At 52.4% G+C, this 26,570-nt stretch overlaps 1 protein-coding gene and 1 long non-coding RNA gene across 11 annotated transcripts; one reads left to right on the forward strand and one right to left on the reverse strand.

Annotated features, from left to right (window-relative positions):
- Positions 1-1,915: 1,915 nt before the first annotated feature.
- SERPINH1 (serpin family H member 1) lies at positions 1,916-8,301 on the reverse strand. 2 transcript variants are annotated; one of them, XM_039696974.1, is made up of 5 exons: positions 8,098-8,301; positions 4,987-5,603; positions 4,652-4,750; positions 4,054-4,286; positions 1,916-3,904 (listed from the first exon to the last, which is right to left on the reverse strand). In XM_039696974.1, exons 2-5 carry the CDS (start codon positions 5,567-5,569, stop codon positions 3,602-3,604), a joined length of 1,218 nt encoding a protein of 405 aa, XP_039552908.1. In that variant the 5' UTR covers positions 5,570-5,603; positions 8,098-8,301; the 3' UTR covers positions 1,916-3,601. The 2 variants fall into 2 exon arrangements, with proteins under 2 accessions (XP_039552908.1, XP_039552907.1); XM_039696973.1 differs by having other exon boundaries at positions 4,987-5,600; positions 8,098-8,296.
- On the forward strand, positions 5,628-25,221 carry LOC120496487. Of its 9 annotated transcripts, none has more exons than XR_005626312.1 (5): positions 5,628-6,517; positions 8,430-8,506; positions 11,872-11,951; positions 16,022-16,201; positions 22,518-25,221. It is a non-coding gene; the product is annotated as an uncharacterized LOC120496487 (long non-coding RNA). The 9 variants fall into 9 exon arrangements; XR_005626309.1 differs by having other exon boundaries at positions 11,875-11,951; XR_005626314.1 differs by having other exon boundaries at positions 5,628-6,451.
- Positions 25,222-26,570: the final 1,349 nt, after the last annotated feature.

The raw sequence follows: 26,570 nt of genomic DNA on the forward strand, positions 1-26,570 counted from the left end.
AGGGGGAGCTTTTCTGGCAGTATCCACTGCAGCTCCTGTTAGGGCCAGGTACCATTGGGAGTGGATTTGTGAGGTGAGAGCAAAACTGACACTCAGGATTTCAAACCTTCTGTCCTAACCTGCAACGTGGGAATCTCAGGTGGAAGTCTGGTGCAGGAATGGGAAGAGACAGGCACATCATAGGAGATAATGTATGTGCAGGATCAAGGAGTTTAGATTTTCAGGAATTCAGAGCCTGTTTGTTGCAAGCTTTGTTGTTTAGGACTAACTTTCATATCCACGTTTCTGTTTTAAGGAGGTTGCTCTGCAGGAATTAGGTTGATGACTTAGGAATTGGAATTTCAAACTGGTCTGTCTAGGGAGCCTTGGCCTTGCTGTTCCCAGCTTCTCTGGCACACCTGGAAGTCTGGTTGAGTTTCAAAGACAAGATGTGCCTTCTTAGAGTGTCAGTGATTTCAGGTTTCTGTGTGCACCATTCAGTGCAAAGATTTAAATAGTTAATATAAATATTACACTAATGCCAATATTAATTTTTTTAATATGGATTTGAATGTGGAAATAATCTGAAAATATAAAAGATGACAACGCAGCTCTGCCAGATTGTAGGAGCAGGAAATGTGTGAAAGTGGAAGATCTGAAGCAATAAAAGTCACACCTGGTTTTGTATGTTGTCTCTAAATTCTTAACACACTGTGTGGTAAATGGTGATGGTTAGAAATCTCTCCTGCTGCCTCCCAGGGAGGGCTGGATTTCTGGGAGATTGTTCCACTTCTAACTGATTAAAAGCTCTCCAGCCTTGTCCATTACCCTGTTAATTCTCACAGTGCTGATCACTGCTAGAGTCAAGAGCTGTGCAAGTAATGAAGAGAAGGCTCCAGGGAGAGCTCAGAGCCCTTGCAGGGCCTGACGGGGCTCCAGGAGAGCTGGAGAGGGACTGGGGACAGGGGATGGAGGGACAGGACACAGGGAATGGCTCCCACTGCCAGAGGACAGGGACAAATGGGATATTTGGATGGAATTCCTCTCTGTGTGAGTGAGGAGGCCCTGGCACAGGGTGCCCAGAGCAGCTGTGGCTCCAAATGTGAGCTGAACACCTTGTCCACGTGTCTTGGCTGGAGTTGCCACCACCCTGAGCTGTTTAAAGAAGCTCCAAAAGAGGGAGCTCATTCAGTTCCCTGTGTCTTTTGGGTGCTTCCCTTGGACAAAAGCCTTGGAAGATGAGCTGGGGATGGGATGAACTCAGGAACTCTGGAAAGCTTTTACCTTAGTTTCAATATTGCTATTCCAGGGTGATGTGATCCTGCTGTGGTTGGTGCTGGAGGTGGCTTCAGTCATTCCAATTTAGTGAAAATTAGGAAGCACGTGGTGCTTTTCCAGTGTGGGAGGAGCTGCACAGGGCTCTGTGTGCTTGCCCAGGGAAAAGGGAACGTGTTTGTGCCTTTAGTTTTGCTTGTGAGTGGCAGAAGGCTCATCCCATCCCAGCAATTGGAGAACATGGATTAGCAGGGTCTGCCAGTGCTGGATTTTCCGCTTGGGAAAGGTATCTTTAGCCTGCAGTTTTTCCTCCGTTTCCCCGGAGTAGATCCCAGCTGGAGGAGCTTTGGTTTGGAGGGTCAGGAAGGCTGGTCCCTGTGGCTGACAGCTCAGTTTTTATTCTGCTAAATGGCCCAGCAGGACAGGGCATTGGTCATTTACCTGTGGAGCATTTAAGGTGTTGGATATTTGCACTTTCAGGAGAAAACAGTGAAGGGAAAAGCTGCTAAGAGCATTCCTTTCTCATGACTGATGTGCTATAGGAATTCACCTTGTGCATTGAGTAATTTTTGTCCACCACTTTATGGTGTTTTGGATTTAAGGATTGCAAGGAACCTCCCTAAGTTTATTTTGCTCTACAAGGGATTCCAGCTACCAGGGATTCATTGAAAAAGTTTTATTGCAAAATTACACAATTGTCACCGTGTGGTACAAGAACAGACAATAAAAGCCATCAGACACCTGCATCCACATGATGCAAATTATTCACAAAATCCCACAGTGTGTTCTTGCCCTTTCCACCCCCCAGCCCAGCCTCCAGAACGTTCTGTGTGTGGGTTCAGTGCGCTGCATCACCGGGAAGTGTCCCACGTATGGGGACAACCTGGCATTGCCTCCTGCCTCCCAGCACCCGGGAATATGCAGTATAGGGCTTCTATGGCAGCAGGGAAAATTGGCAGGGACATAAAGCAAAGCCATGTAGGTGCTCCATGCTGGTTTCAGGGAACTGGCAATTCCATTGGGATGCGTGGATTTTCCTCATTTCCATAATCTCACTGTTTGCCTTGTGGTGTCTCTCAGTGCGCGGCAAGTGCTGCAATGCTCCTGGGATAACATCAGCTCCTATAAATAGTGCTGACCTGATGATATCCCTTGAAGAGAAGTTGGGAATAGCCTGGATCAGGCTGTGAAACCTGCTAATTATCAGACATAAATATAACTATAAATACCTTTGTTTTTCAGGGTCCCCTTATCCAGGTCAGCTGACAGGGAGCTAAAGTACCATGGAGCTTCAGCAGAGCATAATTAGGAAGTCAGGTAATGGCAGCTTTAAAGCTTTGTGTTTAATTAAGCAAGAAAGTGGAGGTGAACCTGATCCCACTTCCCTGTGAGAAGCCAGCCAGGAGTGCCTTGGGTCAGCTCCACAGGGAGCTGATTGGAACCAGCTCTGGCCCAAACCGGGAGAGCCCTGGCAGTGGGAATGGAGTCTTTGCCAGCCCTACAGGCTGATGCAGAGCACTTCCAAGAGAAGTGAGTTCTCTGCCTGGTACAACTGCCTGTTCAATTACAGCTGTTGGCCCCTCAGTGATCCCAAGGGGTGGAGTGTTAAGGAACCTCTGGTTACTCTTTCTAGAAACCCAAGCTGTGCTTTGAGCTCTCCCTGACATCCCAAAGCCCCTTAGTTCTCCATGAAGTGTTGATCCAAGTTGCTCTTGGCTTTGATTCTCTCCTTAAGGAGCTCTTGTGGTTGAAGCATCAAGCGCAGAGCGCAGGGTTAGGCAGGACAGAAGGACACAACTCCATACAATCTCCATACTCCCGTGCTGCCTCCTGCTCTGCTCCAGGGCCTGCAGGGGCTGGACTGCACAGCTGGCCCTTGGAGCTCTGTTACACACCCCTGGAGAGAGAAGAGAGAAGTGGAAGCAGCAGTGGTGCCACAGGACACCCAAGCAGGGGAAAAGCAGGAGCGCTAAGCGTGGAGTGGGATGGAAGCGTTTGGGATGGGAGGGTGGTGCCTTGGCAGGGCTGTTGGAGCAGCAAAGAGCTGAGCAGGAGGCTTAACCAGTGCAGGGAGGAGCTCGGCTTCAAGGTGGCCACCTCAGCTGACTCCCGATGACCCTCTGGTGCCAGGCTCCCCTGCTCCTCTCTGGAGGTGGGTTTGTGCAATCTGGAGTTTGGGGTGAGGTAAAGTGTACGCTGGTTTCTCCTCACAATGCACCCTGGTCTGAATAGCACCCATGGTTCGAGAAGGATACAAAATAGTGTTTCCCATTTGTCAAAATGCCCCCCTAAAAACACACACAAACCAAAGCTCTGGGAAAAAGAAACCCAACCAAAACAAACCCAACTACAACTCGTCGCGCATCTTGTCGCCTTTGGGCCTCACGAGCCTGCCAATGAAGAGGATGGAGTTGGTTTTAGTGTCCTTGATCATGAAGATGAAGGGGTGGTCAGCGTAGAAGAGTTTGGGGTTCCTCATCTCCTCTCGGCCGTAGATGTCAGCGTCGTAGGGGTTCCCCTCCGTGTCCCATTCCAGAGCCGCGGCATGGAACACGTTGGACAGGTAAAGGTCTTTCTTGCCGGAGATCTTGGACAAGTCAGCCTTGGTTTTGTCAATGGCTTCTGTCAGGCCCAGACCACCCAGGTGTTTCTAGGAGGAGACAAGAGGTCAGTGACCCTCCCAGAGATGACACAGTGCAGGAGGGAAGAGGGGCAGCAGGCGTGCATAACCCAATATCCCACTGTCTTTCCTCCCATCCCAAAGAACCGCAAGGCCCAACTATTTAAGGACCTCCTTACCTGAAGGTCATGGCTGACTTCCAGCACGACTTTTGGCAGCGAGATGGCCACTGATCTCTTCTTCATCTTGCTAGTCCACGTCTTGAGCTGCTCCTTGTTCAGCAGTTTCTCCACTCTCTCCAGAGGCTCCACGTGGTTTGGCATGATGAAGATCATGCTGGAGAGCTTGTGAGCCAGTGGCATCTCTACCACCTGGAGCTTCTCTGCCTCATCATCGTAGTAATTGTAGAGACCTTGAAACCAGAAGCAGGGAACAGTGAGGTGTGGACCAGAGGCAAAGTTAATTCAGTCTGGACTTTCCCTGACCAGGAAAGGAAGAGACACACTTTTGGGAAGTGGCCCAGCATTACTGGAGTTGGCTGTGGCTCTCATTTGTGTAATGAGCCAGGATTTGTTCCCAACAGCCAAGGAGCTCATAGTAAACATGGATTCTCTCTGCTTACAGGGAGACTGAATCAGCAAAACAAACACTCCTCTACTTTGTTCTCTCTCATGAGGCAAAACAATCTTGGAAGCAGCTGGTGGAAATCTGGGTAAGGGAGAACAGTGATCCTACCTCCAGCTGGTCTTGGTGTGGGGCAGGGGTTTTCCCACTCACCTGTGCGGTGCATCATGGGCACGCCCACGGTGTAGGAACGGGTCACCATGAAGCCACGGTTGTCCACCATCTTATGGTGGAACTTCTCATCCCAGTGAGCTACAGGAGAGAGAGAAACACAGCTTGTAAGAAAAGGGAATGGGCGGTAAGTCCATGCACAGTTCCCAGCCACTGACAAAGAGCTGCCTCCAGTGGCCCTAGGATTCATCCACCTTCCCTTGGGGCTGGTGGATGATCTTTAAGGCCTCTCCCAACCCAAACCATTCCATGATTCTGTGTGTTGGCTCAGGGCATATTTTGGGTCACATGTTCCAAGAACTGAAGGTAGAACTTACGCTTGAAGAACATGGCGTTGACAATGAGGGCCCCATCAGTTTTCTCCACATCTTTGGTGACCTCTGGGAGTTTCCCATCCGTGGTCTGTGCTGCCCACTCATTGATGGACTTGAGGGCGCTCCTCTTGTCTCGGAAGTTGATCTTGGAGTGCTCGTAGTTGTAGTGCTTCTTGCTGTTCTTGACGAAGTCCTCGGTGAAGGTGATGGAGGCGGGCCCGTAGAGGCGGCTGCCGATCTTCCAGGTGACGTTGCGGGCGGTGCTGTTGCTGACCTCGCTGAGGAGCTCGGCCAGCCCGCTGTGCACGTACTCGTCGTTCAGCTTGTCGGCGCTCAGCACCGCCTTGGCCTGCGACGCCGTCGTGGCCTTGCCCCCGAGCGACACGAGCCCCAGGGACGAGGCCACAACCACGGGGGACAGCAGGATGTTCTCCATGTCCTTGTCTTTGGCCATGGCGTGGTAGAGGTTGAAGGCCAGCGTGGTGCTGCGCTCGGCCAGCGTGGTGGCCTTGTCGCTCAGCTTCCTGTCCTCCGAGGGCACGGCCGCAGCGAGGCCCAGGAGGGCCAGCCCCACCATAATCCACATGGCTTCAGCAGCACCCAGCACCTCCCAGGACCTGCTGGGCAAGAAGGTTCACCATCAGCATGAGCCAGAGCCTTCCTGGAGCATCCAGACATCCCAGGGACTCTCCGGAGAAACCCACTCCTTGCTGCAGTGACAGTGACATTGCCCCAACACTTCATTGGGGTGCAGCCATCCCAAGTCCACCCTGAGCAGCAAATAATCTTCAGGAGTGCAGGCTGCACCCTGGCAGGCAGAGGTGTGCATTTGGAATGAAAGCTTCCTTCCTAAGCAGTTTCCCTATATTCCAGTATTAATGTACAGTGAATGGTTTAAGGAAGGGTCAGGCAATGGAAGCAACAGGTATTTCTCATGTGATAGGGAGAATGGCTTTAAAGTGAAAGAAGGCAGGTTTAAATTGGACATTAGTAAGGAATTCTTCCCTGTGAGGGTGGGCAGGCCCTGGCACAGGGTGCCCAGAGCTGTGGTTGCCCCTGGATCCCTGGAAGTGTCCAAGGCCAGGTGGGATAGAGCTTGGAGCAGCCTGGGATAGGGGAAGGTGTCCCTGCTGCCCATGGCAGGTGGGGAAAAAGGTAGTCTGTAAGGTCCCTCCCAACCCAGCCATTCCATGATTCTGTCCCCAGAGCAGAAGAAACCTCTGCCCTGATCAGGGAAAGCTGAAAGCATTTTGTGCTGCCCCTTGATCCAAGGGCTGTTGCAGGCACTGCATGGCAGGGACCGTCCTCTCTGGGGACCCCGGCCTGGGCCCCAAACCCTCGGATTCCTTGGCACTAGATGGAGCACGTGAGCTTCCACCAAGCAGAGCTGGAGGCGGCCCTGGAGAAGATCCTGCACTTCTGATCAGCTCTGTTCTGCTTTGGTTCTCCTGTCCAGCCCTGCCGGGAGGTACAGGGGCAGAGGGAGGTGTGGGAGCCTCATTTTCCCCAGCAGAGCCTTCAGTTTGTGCCCGAGGTGGGTGGATCTCCTCCCAACGCAGGTGAGCCCACCCCAGCAAGGGCTCTGAGCCCCCAGCTCGGGTCCATGTACAGACTGAGCAGTCCTAAGTGCCTGGAAGCCCTTTGGGGCTCATAACTGGCCCCAAGCTCCCCTCCCTCCTGCCCTCACTCAGCAAACCTTCCTGCAGGCAGCTCCTCAGGCCCTAAATTCCCCCTCCAGCTTTTGGGGACTTTCTCCTCCACAAGAACTGCTTCACTACACTGCAGACCTGTTCTTTTCGGTCCTCTCCTCCCACCCTGCTCCTGCCCGGCCTCAGGGGCTGTCCCTGGCATGGGAGGCAGGGAAGGCTGCAGCAGGGTTAAAGCATTCCGAGCAGGAAGCGAAGGGCCCGCTGGGATTACACATGGAAGGAAACACGCAGCACGTAGCCCCGGGCGAGGAGAGTGCGCAGTTCCACCAGGGACCCTTTGCCAGAGTGGGAATTGCAACCTAAAATCCTTTCTGTTAAAGGGAAGAGCCATCCCAGCTGCCTCAAGAGCAAAGACTTGTGCAACAGGCTCAAAACTGCCCTCGACACTCTTAAAGTGCAGCTAGGGTGACAAACAGTGGAAATGTGGGGAGGCTCCTTCTGGTTTTCTATTTCCCGTTTATTTCTAAGGATACCTTGAAACTGTTTCATAGTGAGGTCAACGTTTGCCTTTTTCTTTCTGAAAGAAAACAGATACATGGAGTAGTTCTCTTGCGAGCAGGGGGTGGCCTGCACTGCTTCATCCTCAGCTTGAAAAAAGTTCATTGCTTCAGGGCAGGGTGACAGATTTGGGCTCTGCTGAGTCACACAGCCCGAGATGGGAGAAATTTTGCCCTTTCTTGGATTACGGCAGCGATTATGGGTGAATTCAGAGCCCGTGGTGAAAATGGAGGGAATGTGGGGAATGCACAGCCAGCAAGATCCTCTCCTGTGCTCCCAGGGCGAGGGGACGCCCAGTGCCAGCGTGGCATTCCTCAGCCCTCCCCGCGGCTGCCGGGACCCTCTTTCCTGGCGGGATGTGATTTCTCCCAGGAGCAGGGCAGAGGACAGCAGGCAGAAGGCCATTTCCGTGTCCCCAGCGGGATGTGACACTCGGTTAAGGCAGCAGCAGGAGGGTCGGGCCGTGCTGTGGCCGGAGGCTGCAGGGAGAGCTCTCCTTGCTGTGCTGGGATGGTGCCCAGGGTCCTGCAGGCTCCCAGGCTGCAGGATTTCACCCACACCAAGCCAAAGCTTCCCTTATCCCCCTTTCCTTCTTCCTCGTTCTCTGAAAGCTTTTCCTGCAGCTTCACTGTGACCACCTCTTGCAAACTGGAGGCGATTGGGGGATTTTTTAATGTTTTTCCTCAAAACAGCAGAGCCAGCTCGTGGCACAGTCCGTACCCCTAAACCCCACTTCCACCCACCCCACTGCAGCCTTCCCCCCCGCACCCCCTTCTCCCATACCATAACCCTGCCCCCGATTTATTTTTTTTTGCCAACCAGGACCCCAAAATCCCCCCTGGCCCTGCTGCAATGTGAGCTCAGTCTCCCCCCTGCCGGCCCGGGGTCCCCCGGGTGCCCCCCTTACCTGCGGGGTCGGGACACGGCTTTGCTCGGCTCCCTGTGCACCTCCCGGTCCCGCGGAGGGGGTATATAAGGGGCCGGGGAGAAACTTCTGGAAACTTGGGAAAACCCTCTCAAAAATGCTTGGGAGGGAGAGGAAGGGGAGGATCCGTCCCGGCTCTCTCCCGGCCCGCCGCCAATGGCAGGGAATGCCGGCCCCGCGCTGCAGAAGGGGGGTCGGGATGGATGGGGGATGCGCCTTCCCTCCTCCTGCCCTGCCTGTCCCCTGCCCGAGCCCGGCCAGGCCTCCAGCAGGGAACTATTCCCTGCCCAAACTGTGCTTTTGCCTTCTAACAGGGCTCTGGTCCGTCTTATTTCCATCCTCTCCCTGCCCCTGGCATCTGCAGCTGGATGGTTGTTGGCACCAAAGGCAGGTAGTGATATATTGATTGGTTTGTTTCTGGGCTGTCACCCTCCATATGAAGTGTCAGGGGTGGTGCAAAGGGCTTCAGCCACGACTGGAGCAGTCACAGGCAGCCAATGTTTGACACCTGCCCCATCCTGAAACGTGAATCTGAAATGTGACTCTGAAATGTGACCTCCAAGAGAGAAGAGAAGGCTCCAGGGAGAGCTCAGAGCCCTTCCAATGTCTAAAGGGGCTCCGGGAGAGCTGGAGAGGGACTGGGGACAAGGCATGGAGGGACGGGACACAGGGAATGGCTTCCACTGCCAGAGGGCAGGGATGGATGGGAGATTGGGAAGGACTCCTGGCTGGAAGGGTGGGCAGGCCCTGGCACAGGGTGCCCAGAGAAACTGTGCCATGCAGAGGTTTCTGCTGAGTCACAAGTGCTGAAGCTCAGATCCAACCCTCTCATGTTTTAGGACAGCACAGGATTGTTTTCATGGCAGCCTGGGATGGAGAGATATTTGAGGTACCACCCCCCTCGTGGATGGTTACATCAGCAGAAGGATGCTGCATCCTTGTGTTCTTTAATTGATGTCTATGTCTCCCTTTTAATCACACTGTAATTTCATTTTTCCCCCTAATTTTGGCTCTGCCAAGCTTTTCTGCTTCTCTCTGAAGACGGGAGTCTCAGCAGATCTCAGCCTCCTGTTGCTGTAGTAGCAAACAGCATCTGATTTTTCCTTCTGGCTTTGAATATTCTGCTTGTTGTCTTGGAAGCATCTTGGTTTGGAAGCACCATTCCATTTCCCTTCATAGCCCACCTATTCTAGAAGGTAGCTTCAAAAAGTGACATTTTTCTTCCATCTGATCTGTTCAGATGGTGCCATGTGAGTAAATACATCTCATCCTGAACAAGGGGAGATTTTTGAGACCTCCCTGTAAAAAAATAGTCTCCATCAGCTGCAACAAACCTGGTGCACAGTGATGTTTAGAAATCTGGTCCCTTCAGGGAGGGATTCAGTGGGAAAAAGAGCTTTGGAATACCTTAGACAACAGATTTTGGTACAATACTGTCTTTTGGTGCAGTTAGTTTTACTTTATCTCTGCATAAATGATCAACAATGGACCCCCAGAGTTTTTATAGCACAATTTTGACTTTATTAGAAATGAATTTGCTGATATCAAACCGTCAATACCAAGGTAAATGTTACTGGTCTATAGCAGCAGCATGTGCCAGCTGAGAAATGAGAAAAGCTCCTTTAAACTTCCACCAGCTTCCATCAGCTCCTTTTCTCTGCCAAATTCTGAATTGCTCCACCTTCAAACCCTGCTCTGCAATTACTTCCCATGTAAGATTTTTTCACCTTCCGAGTGAAATTTAAAATAAACTCTTAAACTTTTAATCTTGATTTCTTTCACCGCCTCCCAGCACCAAAGTCCTTTGACACGCTGGGGGCTCTGTGCTTTGGTCCTTTGAAATGGCTTTGCCTCAATAACATGAATTTGGAGTGGAATGCAAATAGTTGTGTTTGAGGGCTGGGAACCCAGCATAAAGATATTTCAGATTTTTCCTGATTTTTAAGTGTATATTTCAACCTGTTCCTGCTGTCCTCCAACTCAACCTGGTGAGAGCCACAAAAAACCCCCGTAGGATGTGAATATGCAGCAAATGAGTCAATTCTACCAAAATATCAGCAAACAGCTTCATCCTGACTGTGAACAGTTTTGTCCAGGGTCAGAGTTCTGCAAATCAGGCTGATCTGCGCTGCTGGGGAGGATTGCTGCTGCCCTGCAGTGATTTCCAAGCACATCAGGCTGTGCACAGGCGCTCCCAGCCCCCACAGTGCCACGTAGGAGCTCCTCCAGCGGTGGGATGGGGACTGGGAAGGGGGAGCCAAACTGGGAGTTGCCGTCTTCCTCTCCTCTGCTCATGTAATAAGTGGTTCCAGCTGCCAGAGGGACACATCCCCTCCTCCAGGCCAGCTCCTCCCCTCCAAACCGCACTTGCGCAGGCCAGAACTCGAGATTCTTTTGTCTGGAGTTATTTCCAGCATGGGTTGGCTTTGTGGGTTTAGGGCAGTGCAGATGCACTGAGCCTTAAATTAAAATCCACCCAGAGTTTTTGTGACCTGGGTGTGATCCTACAGCCCCCAAGACAAAGCAGAGGGAGATTTCCAGGCTGTTGTTGCAGTGCTTGGAAATGGGTGTGGAATCCAACGGTACCAGGAGTCCAGTTCTGTGGGAAACAATCCATGCCCAGCCATGAAACATCCAGATTGGTGCTGCCCTGGTTGTTTGGCTTCTTGTTTCAAGCAGTGTTACTAATTCACTTGATTATCTTTTGAAGGAGTGGTTCATTTCTACGAAAGCAGACACTGTGTGTTCTTTGGACTGGACTTTTTAAATATAAACTCCAGCAGCTTTGCACTTTCACAGTGACCCAGGAGACTCATCCTGTTTTCCTGTGCTGGAGACAGCCTGTCATCTGTGCTGCTGTGAGGCAGTGCTGGTGCAGGATCTCTGCTTTCCAGGATTATGGCTGAGGAGGGCAGGGATGCTAGGAGCCAGCACTGAGGAGCCTTAAAATCACCCCATGGGCAGGGACACCTTCCACTGTCCCACCTTGCTCCAAGCCCCGTCCAGCCTGGCTTTTGGCATTTCCATGGATCCAGGGGCAGCCACAGCTTCTCTGGGCTCCCTGAGCCAGGGTGTTACCACTCACACAGGGAACAATTCCTTCCCAATATCCCCTGTAACCCTGCCCTCTGGCAGTGGGATGCCATTCCACCTTGTCATGTTACTTTCTGGCGTTATAAAAGAAGAATCACCCCCTCTTTCAGGAGCCCCTTTTAGGCAGTGGAAGGGGCTCTGAGCTCTCCCTGGATCCCTCTCTTGCTCTAGAGCTAGTCAGGGCTTGCCTGCTCCTTCAGGTCCTCACATGCAAAGATTTTGGGGGAATTCTTCTTCCTGGCTCAGCTCAATGATAAGTTTGGCCTCAGCACTTCAGTTTCCTCCCTGCACACTCTCCTTTGGCACTGTGAGCTCACTCGTGCAGCCCCAGGCACCGTGGCAGCAGTGCCCTGCACTGGAGTGGCATCCCAGCCCTTCTCCCCCTGTCTGGCTCTCAGCCATGCCCAGCTCTGGCCTGGCTGGAGCTGGGAGGGCCCAGCTTTGTGTGAGCAGACAGCACACAAAGGATGGCAGTGGAGCAGAAAGGCTGCACCCCGTGGATCCGTGCCCTGGCCTGTCTGGAGTGCAGCAGTGAGAGCCAAACTCCTGTGCCAGCCTGCTGTGCCAGCTCCAGGCTTCCAGGGAGCTCACTGGGTTTGCATGTCCTAAAGGGGCAAATTTGTGGATCCTCTGCAAAGCACTGATCTCCTTTTGCTTCCTCAGCAGGTGTGCTGGAGGAGGAAAAGGAAGAGGAAAAGATCTGATTGCCATGGAGGAAATTCCCCATCCATGGTATCATCCAGGTATGTCACAGTGCACAAACAAGGGAGGACAGGCTACAGGGGCTGCAGCTGCAGCTTTCCCACAGGGCACAGTGCTGAGAGATTCCCTTGATCCCAGTTTGTAATCCCTGTTTAGTACTCCCAGAGAAAAGTTCAAAATCCACAGGGTTTCCTGCCAGCACAGCGAGGCAGGGGGGTGGAATTCCTCTGGTGCTTTTGGGTGGAAAGAATGAGATCTGTGTGGCCCCAGCAGAGGGCCAGCACTGGTGGTGGCAGGTTGGATTGCAAGCCCCTGCATCCCACACCTTCCTGGGAGCTGGGCTATGGCAGGAGGAATGGAATCTTTGTGGATGTGGCTGCAGGGATTTGCAATCCCTTGGGAGGAGCCACGGGGCTGTGGGGTCCTGAGCTGTTCCTACACTGATCCAGGAGCACTGGTTTGGGGTCGTGGCAAGCCAAGAGGACTCCAGGATGCTCTTTCCAGGCTAATGTTTGGACTCAGTGGTCCTAGATGACTTTTCCAACCTTGAACTCTGTGGTTCTAAGGTGGGCACTGGTGATGTGCACTCCTTACCCTCTCCCTTCTGCCTCACAGTGACTGGGGCTGGCTGGATCCTCCCAAAAAGCAGCCAAAAGGAAAAGCAGGTGCTTGGTTTGTCAGCCACATCAGCCCCACGGGCACAGGGGCCATTTCAAGGACAGGATGTGAGAGCACCAGGGCTTTGGGATGCTGCAACATCAGTTTATTCACTGGAAAAAGGCAGCAAGGAATGTCCAGTTCCAGGTTTTCACCCTTTATTAGAAAACACAAGCAGAGAATGCCCAGGTGGTCGATCTGCTCTGCACAGAGTGGAACTGTGGTGGGGCACCTCTCTTGTTAAAAGCTGCATTGAGCTCCCCTTTTCTCTTCCTGGCATTTTCCAGGAGCATATGGGAATGTGAAAGGTCTGAGCTCTGCCTGCCCTTCCCATTTGGTGGAAGCTGAGAGGAGGCTCAGCCCCACACGCTCCCCCCTCAGGAAACTGGGATATAAAAGGAAACCGTTCATTCTGGAGCCAGCTGAGGGAACAGAAACGCCCCTAAACCCGAGCCTGGCCTGGAGAGGGATCCTCAGCAGCCAATCTTCTGCTTCCAGCACAGCACTGCTCAGGGCTGGAGGCGGGGTGGGCTCAGCCTGTGCTGTGTGTGCAAGTGTGTCACACAACTGCCCAGTCCTACTGCTGTCCCTAAAAGTCTTTTCTGTGCTGGAAATCAGGTTCCCAACAAGCCAAGTGCTAAAACTGCCGCTGTTGATGGCAGAGGAAGGAGGGGGCTTGGTGCAGGACAGGGCTGGGGCTGCTGGGTTTGCTGCCCTGGGGACTTTGGGGGGTTGGTGCAGCAGTTGGAAGGCAGGAAAGGAGGAGGGGAGGGATGAATCCCAGGAAGGACACGCTGGGCTCAGCACTGGGCAGTGGTCCAGCAGGAACAAACAGCGTGTGCACTCCTCCTCCTCAGCCAAGTGCTGGGGATGTGTAAGCAAAGGGATGCATAGGAGGGGCCTTGGCAGCCTCTTTGCCTATTCTGCTCTTGCAGAGGCAGCAGAAAAGCTGCCCAGAGAGATACAGCAGGAATCACAGGATCTCAGGCTGGTTTGGGTTGGATGTACTATTAAAGCACATCCAGTGCCACCCCTGCCATGGGCAGGGACACTTTCCATTGTCCCAGTTTGCTCCAAGGTCCATCCTGACCTTGGACACTTCAGGGATCCAGGAGCAGCCACAGCTTCTCTGGGCACCCTGTGCTAGGGCCTGCCCACCCTCCCAGGGAACAGTTCCTTCCCAATATCTAATCTAAAATCTCTGCTTTAGTGTAAAACCAAACAGGAAAAGGGGTTTCATCCTTCCCCACTTTTCCTGGGCCATGGTTGCCCCAACCCTGGGGATGGTATGCTGATCTGATGGGACCAAACCAGTTTGTGTCCAGATCTGAGCTACTGCAGCTTTGCTTGGGATGACAAAATGCACCCACTTGGAAGGCAGATGTCCCTTGCTATAGGTCCAGATTGGGTCAGGGGACTTAACCCATAACATGGAAATTTAGGATATGTCTGCAAGAGGCCAGGATGTATTCCAGGATGTATCTCCAAGGCCAGGGACCTTTAGGAAAAAAGTGACATCTTCCCTGTGTGATGAAACCCCACTTAGCCTGAATATTGCTGCCTGCTTCAAATATGCCAGCAGAAAATTGCAGTGTGTTTTTCCCAGCTACTTTATAGATTGCCCATGAAAATCTGGCAGGGAAGAAGTGGCAGATTTCTGGAAGATTCAAGGATCCCACATGATGCAACCCCGCTGCATTCTTGCAGAGCGACGCCTGCTCCTGGGAGCTTCAGAAGGAGCCACTCACACTTTATTCCAGCTGCCACTGGGCTGTATCTGCACATTAAAGACTTTTCCAGGGTCACATCCCTGTCCTGCCACAGCTCCTGGTGTTGCAGAGCCACATTCCTGCCTTAGGGATGTTAATTTTAGAAACAAAACACGCTCTCTGTTTTCCGTCTTTTGTAATTTGCAGGGAGGAAACTTGTGGATGGTCCAGTGAACTTTTCTCTGTTTCAGAATGAAGCTAGAAGGGCTTTTTCCTGGTCTTCCCAAATGCATTTAGAAACTCTTGGGCATGTTTAGTTTTGGGAACAGTCATGTCCTTGGTAGTAAGAACACAAGGTATGAATCCTGGAGCAAGGGAAGCTCCGTGGCTGTTGGATGGGATCTGCCAGCTGAGTCACACAAGGCAGATCTGACTCATCACATCAGAGCTGCATCTGCAGATGTCCCAGGATTTTATAAAATTGGGCAAGGCTGATTATCCTCTGTAAAATCTGGGGAGACTGAGGCATGGAAGGCGAGTTTGGGGCACAGTCAGAGCCAGGCTGGTGTGTGCTGCTTTCCTTCTCCACAAGGATGCTGAGGACTTGATAGGGAGTCCCAGAGGCATCTTCTCCCTCCCTGCACAGACACTCTGCCGAGGGCTGGGACCCCAGGATGTGGAGCTGCTCTGTGTGGGATTATCCCAGCTCCAATCTCATCCAGCAGAGATGGATCTCATGGCCAAGGATCGCCTGGATTTACAGAGCAGCCTCTGTATCCTTGTCTTCTCTCCCTGCTCCTGGTTACTGTGCTGTAAACCCCAGGCAGGAACAGGCTCTGCTTTGTGTTTTTGTAGCCTGTGGGACCATGACTGATGCCTTTCCCCAGTGTGGATGCCCAAACTGTGCTTCCCACAGTGGGAAAAGGTGCAGGAGCTGCCTCTCTCTGCACACTCCAAGCTCCTGGCCCAGCACTCAGCACACTGAACATCTCCTCCATGTCCCTGGATCTGACAGGCTGTTCCCAACACTGGAGGAGGCATCAGAGCTGCTGAATTTGGCTTTGTACAGAAGGTCTCTTGTTCAGCCTGGGGCAGAGGTGCTTGGGAGAGGTGGGGTGGGAGGTTTAGATGAATGAGGGTCGTTGTTTCACTCCTGATTCCCTTCAGGAAGGTGCTGGATGTTTCCCAGCCGTGCACAAACAGCTTGGATTCAGTCTTTGAAATCATTTGCACTTCTGGACTCTGTTGGCTTTGACGTCAAGACCTGAATCCCCAGGGATCACTCCTGGTTTGGGACCCAGGGGACGCTGTGGTTATAAAGACATGTGTGAATCAAAGCCTCTTAGAGCTGCCCTCCTCCTCTCCTGCCTGGATCTGGCTTAGCCCCATCCAGTTGGGAATTATTTCAAGCTCCTTTGCTGCCTGAACACAGAGAAGCAGCAGCAAAGAACTTAAGGCAGCTCCTGAGTTTTGAACATTTCAGGATGCACAGTGGGAGGGAAACACTCAAATCCTGAACTTCCAAGGATTTCTGTTGGATATGGAATTCCCAGTTCTGATTATTGTAGTTTCCAATAACAAAGCTGTGTGCTGTACATGCAAAATAATGGAGAAACTGCAATTTGTTCATTGTGGTCTTCATTTTCCAAATTCACCTCCCCAAATCCAGAAATATCTTCAGTGACTGTGATGGCACTTGTCTTGATGAATTAACAATTTAACTATGATTTTCTCCCTAATTTCAGTTAGTAGAATAATTAGATCTGCTGGAGGCAAGTTCATCAATGTGGGATGCACAATGAATCCACCCTGGGCTCTGTCTCTGATTCACTACATGCCATGAATCCAGCAACTCATCACTGCCTGGAGCTTTCCTGACTTCCCTGGCATTTGCAGGAAGGTGCATGGTCACCCTGTGGAAGCAGGTATGAAGTGGGGCAGGGTGGGGAGACACCCAGAAAGCCCTGCAGGAATCTTGGGCACCACAGGGCTGGTGTAGAGTCAGTGCAGACAAATCCTTGTGGGCATGAGAAGCCCTGGGCTCATGGCACTGTGCACTCCAGGGGTCCTTCAGGGCCTCATCACCTGTGTTGTCCCATTGGCTGGAAAATCCCAGTGCTCTGGCTTCAGCTAAACAGATCATTGTGTGCCTTGGTGCCATGCTGGGGTAGCAGGACCACTGTCCTTGAGGGTGGGATCAGGGTGAAAAACCTCCTCCAGCCTTGACTGCCACCAGGGTTTCTGTCTCCGGTCCCAGCTCCAGTCCCACGCCCTGGATCCTGCACTGGGAATTCACTTCTGGCTCTGTGTGGCTGTGGCCATGAGTTTCCCATGCTTCAGAAAGTGCCACGAACCCACAATAAACAGCACAGCCCCTGCACTGCTGTCCCTGAGCTCCCCTGGTCCCCAGTGCAGCTGGTGCTTAAACACTTGGGAGAATGAGAATATTTGGGATTTCTGGGCTGCAGAAGTGTCAGTGTGGAAAAGGCTGCACCAAAGCAGAGACCAGCGGAAATAGATGGATTTAAAAATAGTGGAGACAGAGAGAGGCTGGCTGGGATTCAGGAGCTACAGAGAGCTGGGGGCACACAGATCCAGTCAGGGCACTGCAGGACCCGTTTAGACCCTGCTCCCACCCACACCAGCCCTGGGCACAGCTTCCCCTGCAGGGACTGCCCCTGCCCCTGGCCCTGCTCCCCTTTTGGGGGTTCCCCAGGGAGCACTGCCCAGCCAGGATCCCACCCAGCTCCACGACATCCCCTCCGTGCATCCCCAAACCCAAACCACCCCCCGAGCCCCAGGGAATCCAGGGAATCTCTCCCCAGGCGGGCAGGGACATTCCACCCTCCCGCTCCATGTCCCCGTGTCCCGGTCTCGCTGCTCCCCCCGCTGCCCAGCTCCGGCACCATCCCGGGCTGGCTCCAGCCTTCCCCAGCCCCCAATCCCGGGAGGAGGAGCAGGAAAGGCTCGGTCTCCAGCGCACAGCCTCGGGATGTGCCCCAGCAGTGCGTCCTGGGAGCCCCCTCTGCCAGGGAGAGGTGTCTCCCCTTCCCCTTGCACTGGGAATCATGCTCTTCCAGGCCAGTCCTCCCTGCTGCAAGGAGAAAAGCAGAGCCAAGAGGAGTGAGGCTAGCAGGTCAGGAGGGAAAAAGGGAAGCAAAGATGGATGTAGAAGCCCTTGGCATTTTTGCTTCGTTGTTTTTTCTCATTTTGGGTTGGAAAGGACCTTAAAGATCACCCAGTGCCACCCCCTGCCATGGGCAGGGACACCTTCCACTATCCCAGGTTGCTCCAAGCCCCGTCCAACCTGCCCGTCAGGAGGGAAAAAGGAAGGAAGGATGGATGTAGAAGCCCCTGGCATTTTTGTTTTGTTGTTTTTTATTGTTTTGGGTTGGAAAGGACCTTAAAGATCACCCAGTGCCAACCCCTGCTTTGGACAGGGACACATTCCACTATCCCAAGTTGCTCCAAGCCCTATCCAGCCTGGCCTGGAAGGGAAACTTAACATATTTTGGACTCTGCCAAATATAATTTCAACTGTTATTTATTACATTTGTCACTAGAAATAAGATGATTGTATAGATAACCCCAAATTGTGGGAGCATGGCATGGGTGCCCGAGCAGCATGTCAGGAAATTCCTTGTTTATTTCCAGGTTTCAGTTTCAAAGATGCTATTCTGCCTGGGAGCAGAGAGAGGGAGTCCTTCTCCTTCTCTTTGAGGAACCTGCAGGATCCTCTTCTCCTGAAGAGGGTTCCCCAGGCTGCCCAAATCCCAATTGCCATGAGGATTATGTGAACTGGCTTTCTCTTTCCCATGCCAGGAATCTTTCCTTGTCTCTCTCCAGGGACAGAAAGAGAGAGACAAATATCTGCAGGAGAATCTTGGCAGAAAGACTGTGGGGATGGGAGTGACTCAGAGCAGCTCTCATATAAAATCACACAATCATAATGGGACAGAATGGTTTGGGTGGGAAGGGACCTTGAAGATCATCCATGGTGTCTGCCATGGGCAGGGACACCTTCCACTGTCCCAGGCTGCTGCAAGCCCTGTCCAGCCTGTCCTTGGACACTGCCAGGGGCAGCCATAGCTTCTCTGTTTCAGGGGCATGTCCATGTGTCCCCAGGGATGTGCCAGGATGCACAAGCAGCAGGCAATCCCTTTAGCAGGGAATGGCAAGGGCTGGCTTCCTACAGGACACAAGGCTGGAGCTCCCAGGGGGGTTTGCAGTGATATCCTTCAGGTCTCCCACTCAGCTCTGGTCCAGAACTGCAGCCTCCCAGTAAACAGCACCCAGGAAAGGGGGTTTGGCTTGTAGGGAATTGTTTTATTTCCTTCAATTAGCTGGATCTGAGCTGGATGGAGCCCAAGCCTGTTCTGGGTCATCAGTGAGCCCTGAGCTGTGCATGATCAGAGCTGACAGCCCCAGTGGTGCTGGTGCCAATGCCAGCAAACCCCACTGATCCACCTGGAAAACCCCTACAGGACTGACACGAAACATTCATGCTCAGGGGATGGATATTTGAGATGAAACCTCAGCAGCAGTTCCTGCTCACATCCCCTCCTCTCCTGAATTTGCAATTGCCAGCAGCGAGGAAAATCTCTGCAGGGTAACTCAGGGATTGCTTAGAGCCCCTTGCATTGGGATAACCAAGTGAAGCAGCAAGTTTTACGCTGTATCTATCCAGGAGAGAGAAATTAGAGCCTGTCAGGGTTCTTGGAGCCTGGCTGGGGTGATTTACCCTGTGCACACAGCTCCAGATGCCTCCCTCTTGCCTTCCTTCAGGACACGCTGCCTCCCGCAGGGAGCTGCTGCCTGAAGGGGGAATTAAAGGCATTTGTTACTCCCTGACACAGTCCATCACCAGGCTGCCTTCCCAAGGAGCTGCAGCTCAGGGGCTTGCCTTGGAGGGAGGAGCTGCTTTATCATGGCATGGCAGCTCGCCCAGGGAAGAGCAGGGAGTCAGCTGGGATTGATTCTAGAGCCGGAGTTCTGCTCCTGTGGGGAGGCCAGGGGTCAGAGAGATGAGCCAGGCTGCAGGAGGGAGGCAGGCAGGGGGTTTCACTCTCCTGTGAGCACTCCAGCACTGCCTCCCCAGCCCAGGCTGGCAGGCAGGACCCAGCCCCAGCACTCTCATCCCAGTTCCCAGAGCTCTGTGCCCTTCCCTGACCTCGGCTCATCAGAAGCACAGAGTTGGTGATGCTCCATCAGCTCCATCCCATGCCTGATCTGTGCTTGCTGCCCACCCTCTCTGCACCCCCATGTGTTTCCCCTGGGGAGTCCTGTTCTGTCTCCAAACCCCTTCTGCTTCCAAAGGATTTATTTCCACACTCCCAGCTCCCCTCTCTGTCCTATAAACGGAAAGGCTTAGGCAGGCACTGCTGCACATTTAGAGCTCTGTGACCACGAGATTGCTGCAGCCAGCCCAGTCAGCTGATCCAGCCACACTCACTCAAGGAATCATTTTCCACTGATGTCCAAGCTGTGGCTGCCCGGAGTGGGGGAAAAAAAGGGAGATGTGGTGTGTTTGGGATAACTGGTGAAGGAAAAGCACCCCTGGAGAGGGGGACACATCTCTGCCCTTCCTGTATCCTGAGCTGCTGCATCTGTCAGGGTAAGGATGTAGGATGAGTTTGTGAACCAAAAGAGGGTGGATTTAGATGGGATATTTAGAAGGAATTCTTGGCTGTGACAGTGGTGGGGCCCTGGCACAGGGTGCCCAGAGAAGCTGTGGCTGCCCCTGGATCCCTGGAACAATTGTAGGATGAGGTTATGAACCAAAAGAGGGTGGGATATTTAGAAGGAATTCTTGGCTAACAGTGGTGGGGCCCTGGCACATGGTCCCCAGAGAAGCTGTGGCTGCCCCTGGATCCCTGGAAGTGTCCAAATCCAGGCTGGACATGGTTTGGAGCAACCTGGGACGAAGGTGGAAGGCGTCCCTGCCCATGAAAACTGGATAAGCTTTAAGGTTCCTTTAACCCAACCAGTTTGTGATTCTCTGTTATTTTCCTGAAAAACAGGTCCTCCTCTGGACTCTTCCTTCCATCTCCAGCTTTCCAAGATCTCATTCCAGGTTCTGTACCTTGAGAAACTGATGTGTGCCCCGAGGCTACCCTGGCCCTACTGAATCCCACAGGGCTGGAGCCATTGGTGTTGTGTGAATCCCACAGGGCTGGAGCCATTGGTGTTGTGTGAATCCTGAGTTAAGGTCTCGTGTCACCAGCCCTGGCAGCTCCTGCTTGGTGGCCATGGCAAGAGGCACCTTCTGCCCCTGTGGCTTTGCCACTTGGCCTGGAGGAGAAGTGGAGGTGGAAAATGAGTGATTGCAGCTTCAGCAGATGGTTATCCCGTGAATCATGGGCTGCCTGGCTGCGTGGTCATCCTGGATGGCTCCTGCTGGACCTGTTTGTGCACATGCAGCTGAGCTGAGGTTTCCTGAGCTCCCTCACGTGCCCTGCCCAGCCTTGGCTGCACCTCAAGGCCACCACAGGGACAATTGGCACATGAGATGTCTCTCTTTTGATGCCCAGTCTCCCTACCCTCGTGCTGGGGCAGCTCTGCCCAGTATTCAGAATTCCCCTTCCCTCCTTCCCAAAACACACAGCTGGGAGGGAGTGGGCACCTCTTGGACACGTCCCCAGCTGAACTCAGGGGATTCAGGGAGGATCTCTGCTTCTTGGCTGATCTTAAGCTGCCCTCACCCCTTGTTGCTGTGGGGGGAAATCTCCAGGCAGAGAGAGGGGCAGGAGGGGATGGGTGAGAGGGAAATTCCTGCCAGGAATGAGTCACCCCCTTGTGCTATGCCTGGAAAAAGCAACTGCTCCCATCCTGCTGCAGTGCTGGGGCAGAAGGAATCCCTCATTCCTTTGGGATCCATTTAGGGACAGCCTTTATATTTTCCTGCTTTAAGATAAGTTAGGCTGGAGTTTCACCCAGTTTAGGGAGAAGCAGCAGAGCCAGGGATCAAATCCCAAATGACTTCTCAGTTCCTGGCTGGTGAGGCACAAAGCATAGGGTGACTTTGTCTGGGTTACCCACATCCTTTGTGTCATTTTAAAATGAGGGGAGAGATTTTAGATTAGATATTGGTAGAACTTCCTCCCTGTGAGGGAGGTGAGGCCCTGGCACAGGTTGCCAAGAGAAGCTGTGGCTGCCCCTGGATCCCTGGAAATGCCCAAGGCCAGGCTGGACAGGGCTGGGAGCAGCCTGGGACAATGGAAGGTGTCCCTGCTGCCCATGGAATGGGTGGTCTCTGAGTTCTTTTCCTACCCAAAACAAGAAAAAGAAGAAACATTTATTTCTGCTTCCCACCCTGCTTAGCATTAAATTTTCTGAAAGATTCTCCTGCACAGGAGCATCCTCCTGAGGATGTGGAATTTGCATGAAACATCCCCTGCTTGTGCAAAAAAGCCTAAAAAAATATTTTAAATCCAGGAATACTGGAGATGGTTTAGGCAGAGAAAGAGCAGCACTAAACCAGCTTTGAGTGTCCTTTTGGGTCTGTGATGGAGCTGCAGCATAATCCAAACTTAACTTTGCTGGGTGCAGGATTCATGCTCTGGGAGAATAACAAACCACCCCTTCAGGCTGAATCTGGGGCTGATGGCTGGAATTTGAGGAAATCCTGTGTGTTTCTAATCTTAGGCTGCTTTTTCCCTGGGTAGTTTATTTCTTTAAATAGAAGGGCTTAAATGGGATTGACTCCTACAATCCTGGTGGCCTGGCTGGGCTGTAATCTTTGATGGCCAGCGATGGGCAGGGATGTCACATCTCACATCCCTTCTGCTTTGCTGTGAAGGGGGAACACTCAGGATCCCTCACTTCCGCAGGAGTCACCTGGAGATGTGTCCAGCTCCATCCTGCCCCCTTGGAACAGCAGGGAAAGGACCCTGGTGTCGGACAGGACCCTGGAGCTGTGCCAGGGCTGGTTTAGGTTGGATTTAGGGAAAGGTTCTTCCCCCAGAGGTGCTGGGCACTGCCCAGGCTCCCCAGGGAATGGGCACAGCCTCACAAAGCTCCAGGAGCTCCCAGGGATGCCCAGGCTGGGATTTGGGGTGTCTGTGCAAGGACAGGAGCTGGACTTGACCATTTCCCAGGGCTGAAAGAGGAGAAATGCCAAATGTGCTCTGGCTCACATACAAAACTGGTCAGGGAGCTCTGTCCCCACAATGTGCAATGGCGTGAGGAAAGAGCTTTTTTAGGATGGCAAATTATGCATCTGAATGTCCATTTAAATTTCAGATCTCCAGGAGAACCATCCACCTCATCCCTGGCGAGCAGATCCAGGTTCCTCCACAGTTTTCCAGCAGGATTTGCAGTGGGTGGTCACAGACTGGAGAGCTTGGCAGCTTTTTCAGTGGTGCTGTTTGCTGCAGGAATCACATATTTTTACCCTTGTGTGGAATAATCACATCCTGATGAAATCCAGGATTTGTGCAGCCAAGCTGACTTCGCAAGTGCCACCACCCTTCGCAGCTGCCCAGACACCAACCCTGGATTTCCTGCTCCTCTTCCTCAGCTCTTCAAATCCTCCTTCCTAAACCAATCCTGAGCCAGAAGAGCACGTCCTAGAGGACAGCTCCCACTCCATTTTTTCCACACTGGGCAGCAGCTCCCACACCAGGATGCCCTTATCTCTGTACACCCCTGTGCACAGTGTCCTTGGCTGCCCCAGCCTGCCCTGAGTGCCTCACCTTGCAGATGGATCTGCAGCCCTCCCTCGGGGCACAGGGGAGCCCCATGGAGCCTTTCCCTTCTCCCACCACCCTGTCTTGGAGCGTGTGGGAAGCTCAGTGCTCCTGGGAGGTTGGGATGAGTCAGTGTTTGCACATCCTGAGTCACTCCAGGGAGTTGCCAGAGAGGAGGGGGGGATGCCCAGTCTCATCTGGGGGTGTAAATATCCCAGGAAGTTCTGTCTGAAAGAAAAGTCCCATTGAGAGATCACCACCTTGTAGGGTTGCTTGGGCCACCACCATGGACCAGAAGTGTCACTCCATGAGGAAAAGTTGTTTCCTGCTTCCATGTGAATCCTTTCAGATGGCCCACACCTGGTTATTTGGGAGGGGTGCCACATCCCCAACCCATGGCTGTCCTTGGAAACTTCCTGGGACATGCCAAGGGGTTCCTCTGGGCAGCTCCTTCAGAGCAAGTTTGTGGTACCAGGGCACCCAACACGCCAGGGAGGCCATGGAGGAATGCCAGGCAAGTTCTCAAAGCAGAGCTTTTGGGATGTCTTTTGAGTAGAATGAATTCCCAGTCCTCCCACTGATTGCAATTTTTATCACTGTTTTTTGGGCTTTTTTGAGCTAGAGATGCTCCTGAGCTCTTGTGATGGCTCTGGGAGTGGATTGGCTCAGGAGTTCACCCCTGGTGCTCAAAGCAGGTTTAAGATTTAAAAGAAAGAATGGACACCCTTGCTGACACCCACAGGCACCTTGTTGTCCTCTGTGCCTTGATGAACCCCCGGAGAACACCACTGGATACTTCAAATACACACCCAGGCTTTAGATTTTTACCTCCATTTCCACCTTGAATGGGATAAATTCCCAGGTGAAGAAGAGCTGGAAGAACACCCCAGGATTTTCTGTTCTCAGAGTCCCTGCCTTTAACATGAGCTAAATATTCTGTGCTTGCTCAGAGCAGAGGCTGAGCAGGGAGTGAGGCCAGAAAAACAGGAGGTCATGTCAGACTTTCTTTTTCTCTCCTCTTAACACTGAAATAAAAATACATCTCAAGCTTGTTTTGGGATTAACAAGAAAAAATTCCTCTTGATGGGAACCATCTGTGGCCGGGAGATGCCGGCTGCTCTCTGCTTCCCACCCTCACCCAGACGCTGTCATTCGGGGTGTGTTCCTCTCCCAAATATTATTCCTCTCATCCCTGTGCTGGTGGGAGGAATCCCAACTATTTAAGGAGGCTTTTCTCCCAGCATTTCAAAGCAGCAGCAGCTGGTGGCACCTATGGAGGATAATATTTGCTCTCCTCATTACAGCCCCAGCGCCCAGCACAGCTTGCTGGTGGCTGCTGGGCTTGGAGGGGAAACACTGCAAGCGGCTTGGCTGTGACCTTTCCACCCCAGACGTCACCTCAGGGTCACAGCAACATCTTGAGGCCTCTCTGGCCTGTCCCACAAACCAGGAGGGGAGATTCCCTGGCTCTGCCTCTGCTGTGCTGCTGGAAATGGGCGCGTTGGTGCTGGTCCCTTCATGGTGGCGAAAAACGAGGACATTTCTGGGGTGGACCTTGGCCCCAGCTGAGGTTTTGGGTGGGAAATGCAAATTCTGGGCTGGGTTGGCAGCAGGAGGATGAAGAGGTGCATTTGCAGCATCAGGAACTCCAGAGGTTTGGAGCAGGGAGGAGCCTCCAAGGCCAGGAAGAGGAGAGGAAGCTCAAGGTGAATCCAGCAGAAGCCAGGGCAGGTCTGGCCCGGGAGGAAAGGCTGGAAGTGTTGCTCTGCTCTGTCCATGCAGCTGAGGAGGCTGCCTGGCTGAAACGTCTCCTCCTGGCAGGTTGAGCAGGAATCTGGGAGCAAGACGAGCCCAACAGGTTCTGGGCTGTGAAAGCTCCTGGATGGCAGCACATCCCTAGCCTGGGATCCAGGAGTGAACTGAAATGGGCCCAAATGAGCATTTTGGGGGCTTTCCCAAACCTGGCTGGATGAAGGATCTTTGTGTGGGCCTTGACATCTTCAGAGTGATCCAGGCCTGGCTTGGGAGGTGGTTTGGATTCATTTGGAGAAAGTAGGGAGAAAGGAATACAGGTGCTGTGCTTCACCCATCAAAAAGCAATGTACAGATTAAATTTGTAGAAATTTATATAAACTGCTGGAACAGCATAATGTAGAACAACATTATATTGTAACAGGAAGAAAATGTGCTGGTTTTTTTTTTCTTTTTTTCAAATTGTTTTATTAGAAATAGAGGGAAATGGATTCACATAACATTTTTCAGACAGTGAGGTTTTGAACTCTGGGAGTTTAATTTCAGCAGTGTTTGTGCACACACGCTCCATCTCAGGCAGGCTGAGCTGAGGCTGGGATGGGTTTTTCATCCCCTGTGATGGGGTCAAACCCCACATCTCCATCCAAGAAAAATTTGGGATGGAGAGGATCAGAAATCTGATGCTCCCCCTGACCTGGCTGAATAAGAGGGGCTTTGTTCAGGGATCCAGGTCAGGGATTTTATTTCAGTACCTGCAAAGAAGCTATGAGAAGAATGCAGCAGGTTCCTCCCAGCCTGGAGAAATGCAGAGATATCTCCAGAGGTGTTTAATATTAACTGGAACAGGGCACATCCCTGAAGGGTTTGATTGTGAGCCTATCTGTGTTTGTATCCAAACATCACCTGCAAATCCACAGCGTGGCCAGAGCTGGAGCAGGTGAAAGTCCTCCTGGAGGGAGCTGGATCAATAATGGGTTTGTCAATAAAGATCATCCCATGCTGGCAGCAGGAATGTGAACCATGAGCCCAGGCCTTCCTGTGCAGGCACAGAACAAAGGCCTCAGCCACGAGGCTCTGATGAATGTGTTGGTGAGGAGAAGAGGAGAGGGCTGGGTGGGCAGGGAGCAGAGGGAAGGAACAAAGCAGCCCTGTGTGCACGGGGCAGCCAGGGAGAGAGCTGGGATTTGCCTTCCAGGCTGGATGTGATGGCAGCTCCTCCAGCAAAACCCACTGGGATTTTGATGCAAGCAAGGCTTGGCCTTCACACTCATCCTCTCTGACTCCTCTGGTCAGATGTTATCGGAGCAGTTCTTGGTAAGGCTCCTTCTCACAGGGCAGGGAAGTCTTGCACCACACAATGACAAATATATTTCCATCCTAGCTGTGTCAGCTGCATTTGTTTATTAAGTGGACTGCACTAGAAAATGCTGTTAAACAAAGTTTAATTTAAAACAAATTAGTTCAGAGATGCCTTGAAGTTCTCCCAATATATCTGGAATCATGGAATCATAAAGGCTGGAAAAGACCTCCAAGATCATCAGGTTTAATCTTTGACCAAATCCCACCATGGCCCTAAACCATATTTTGAAGTGCCACACCAACATGGTTTTTTACTATGGGTTTTTCTTTTTTCCACAGGAAATTTGTGTTTATCCTAAGCTTGATACTAAGAGCAGGAGCTGGAGGTTTTGGATGGCTTCATTCCTTCCAACTGTGTATTTCATGTGGGAAAAAATGCCAGCAATAAAAAGATCACCAGCTTGGGATACAGGACCAAGTCTTGTCACTTGGGGGACCCTTTGTGGCAGTGACTGCCCAGCTCCATCCAGAGGGCTCTGGATGCACTGAACAGATC

This window comes from Passer montanus, unplaced genomic scaffold (assembly GCF_014805655.1).
Source record: "Passer montanus isolate IOZ18808 unplaced genomic scaffold, ASM1480565v1 scaffold116, whole genome shotgun sequence".
In the NCBI taxonomy this organism is placed as follows: Eukaryota; Metazoa; Chordata; class Aves; order Passeriformes; family Passeridae; genus Passer; species Passer montanus.

Coding starts and splice junctions, on each gene's coding strand:
- SERPINH1 (XM_039696974.1), bottom strand. CDS start 5,569: ATGTGGATTATGGTGGGGCTGGCCCTCCTGGGCCTCGCTGCGGCCGTG. Junction 4,287..4,651: donor GCCCATGATGCACCGCACAG/GTGAGTGGGAAA, acceptor TCTGGTTTCAAG/GTCTCTACAATTACTACGAT. Junction 3,905..4,053: donor AAGTCAGCCATGACCTTCAG/GTAAGGAGGTCC, acceptor GTCTCCTCCTAG/AAACACCTGGGTGGTCTGGG.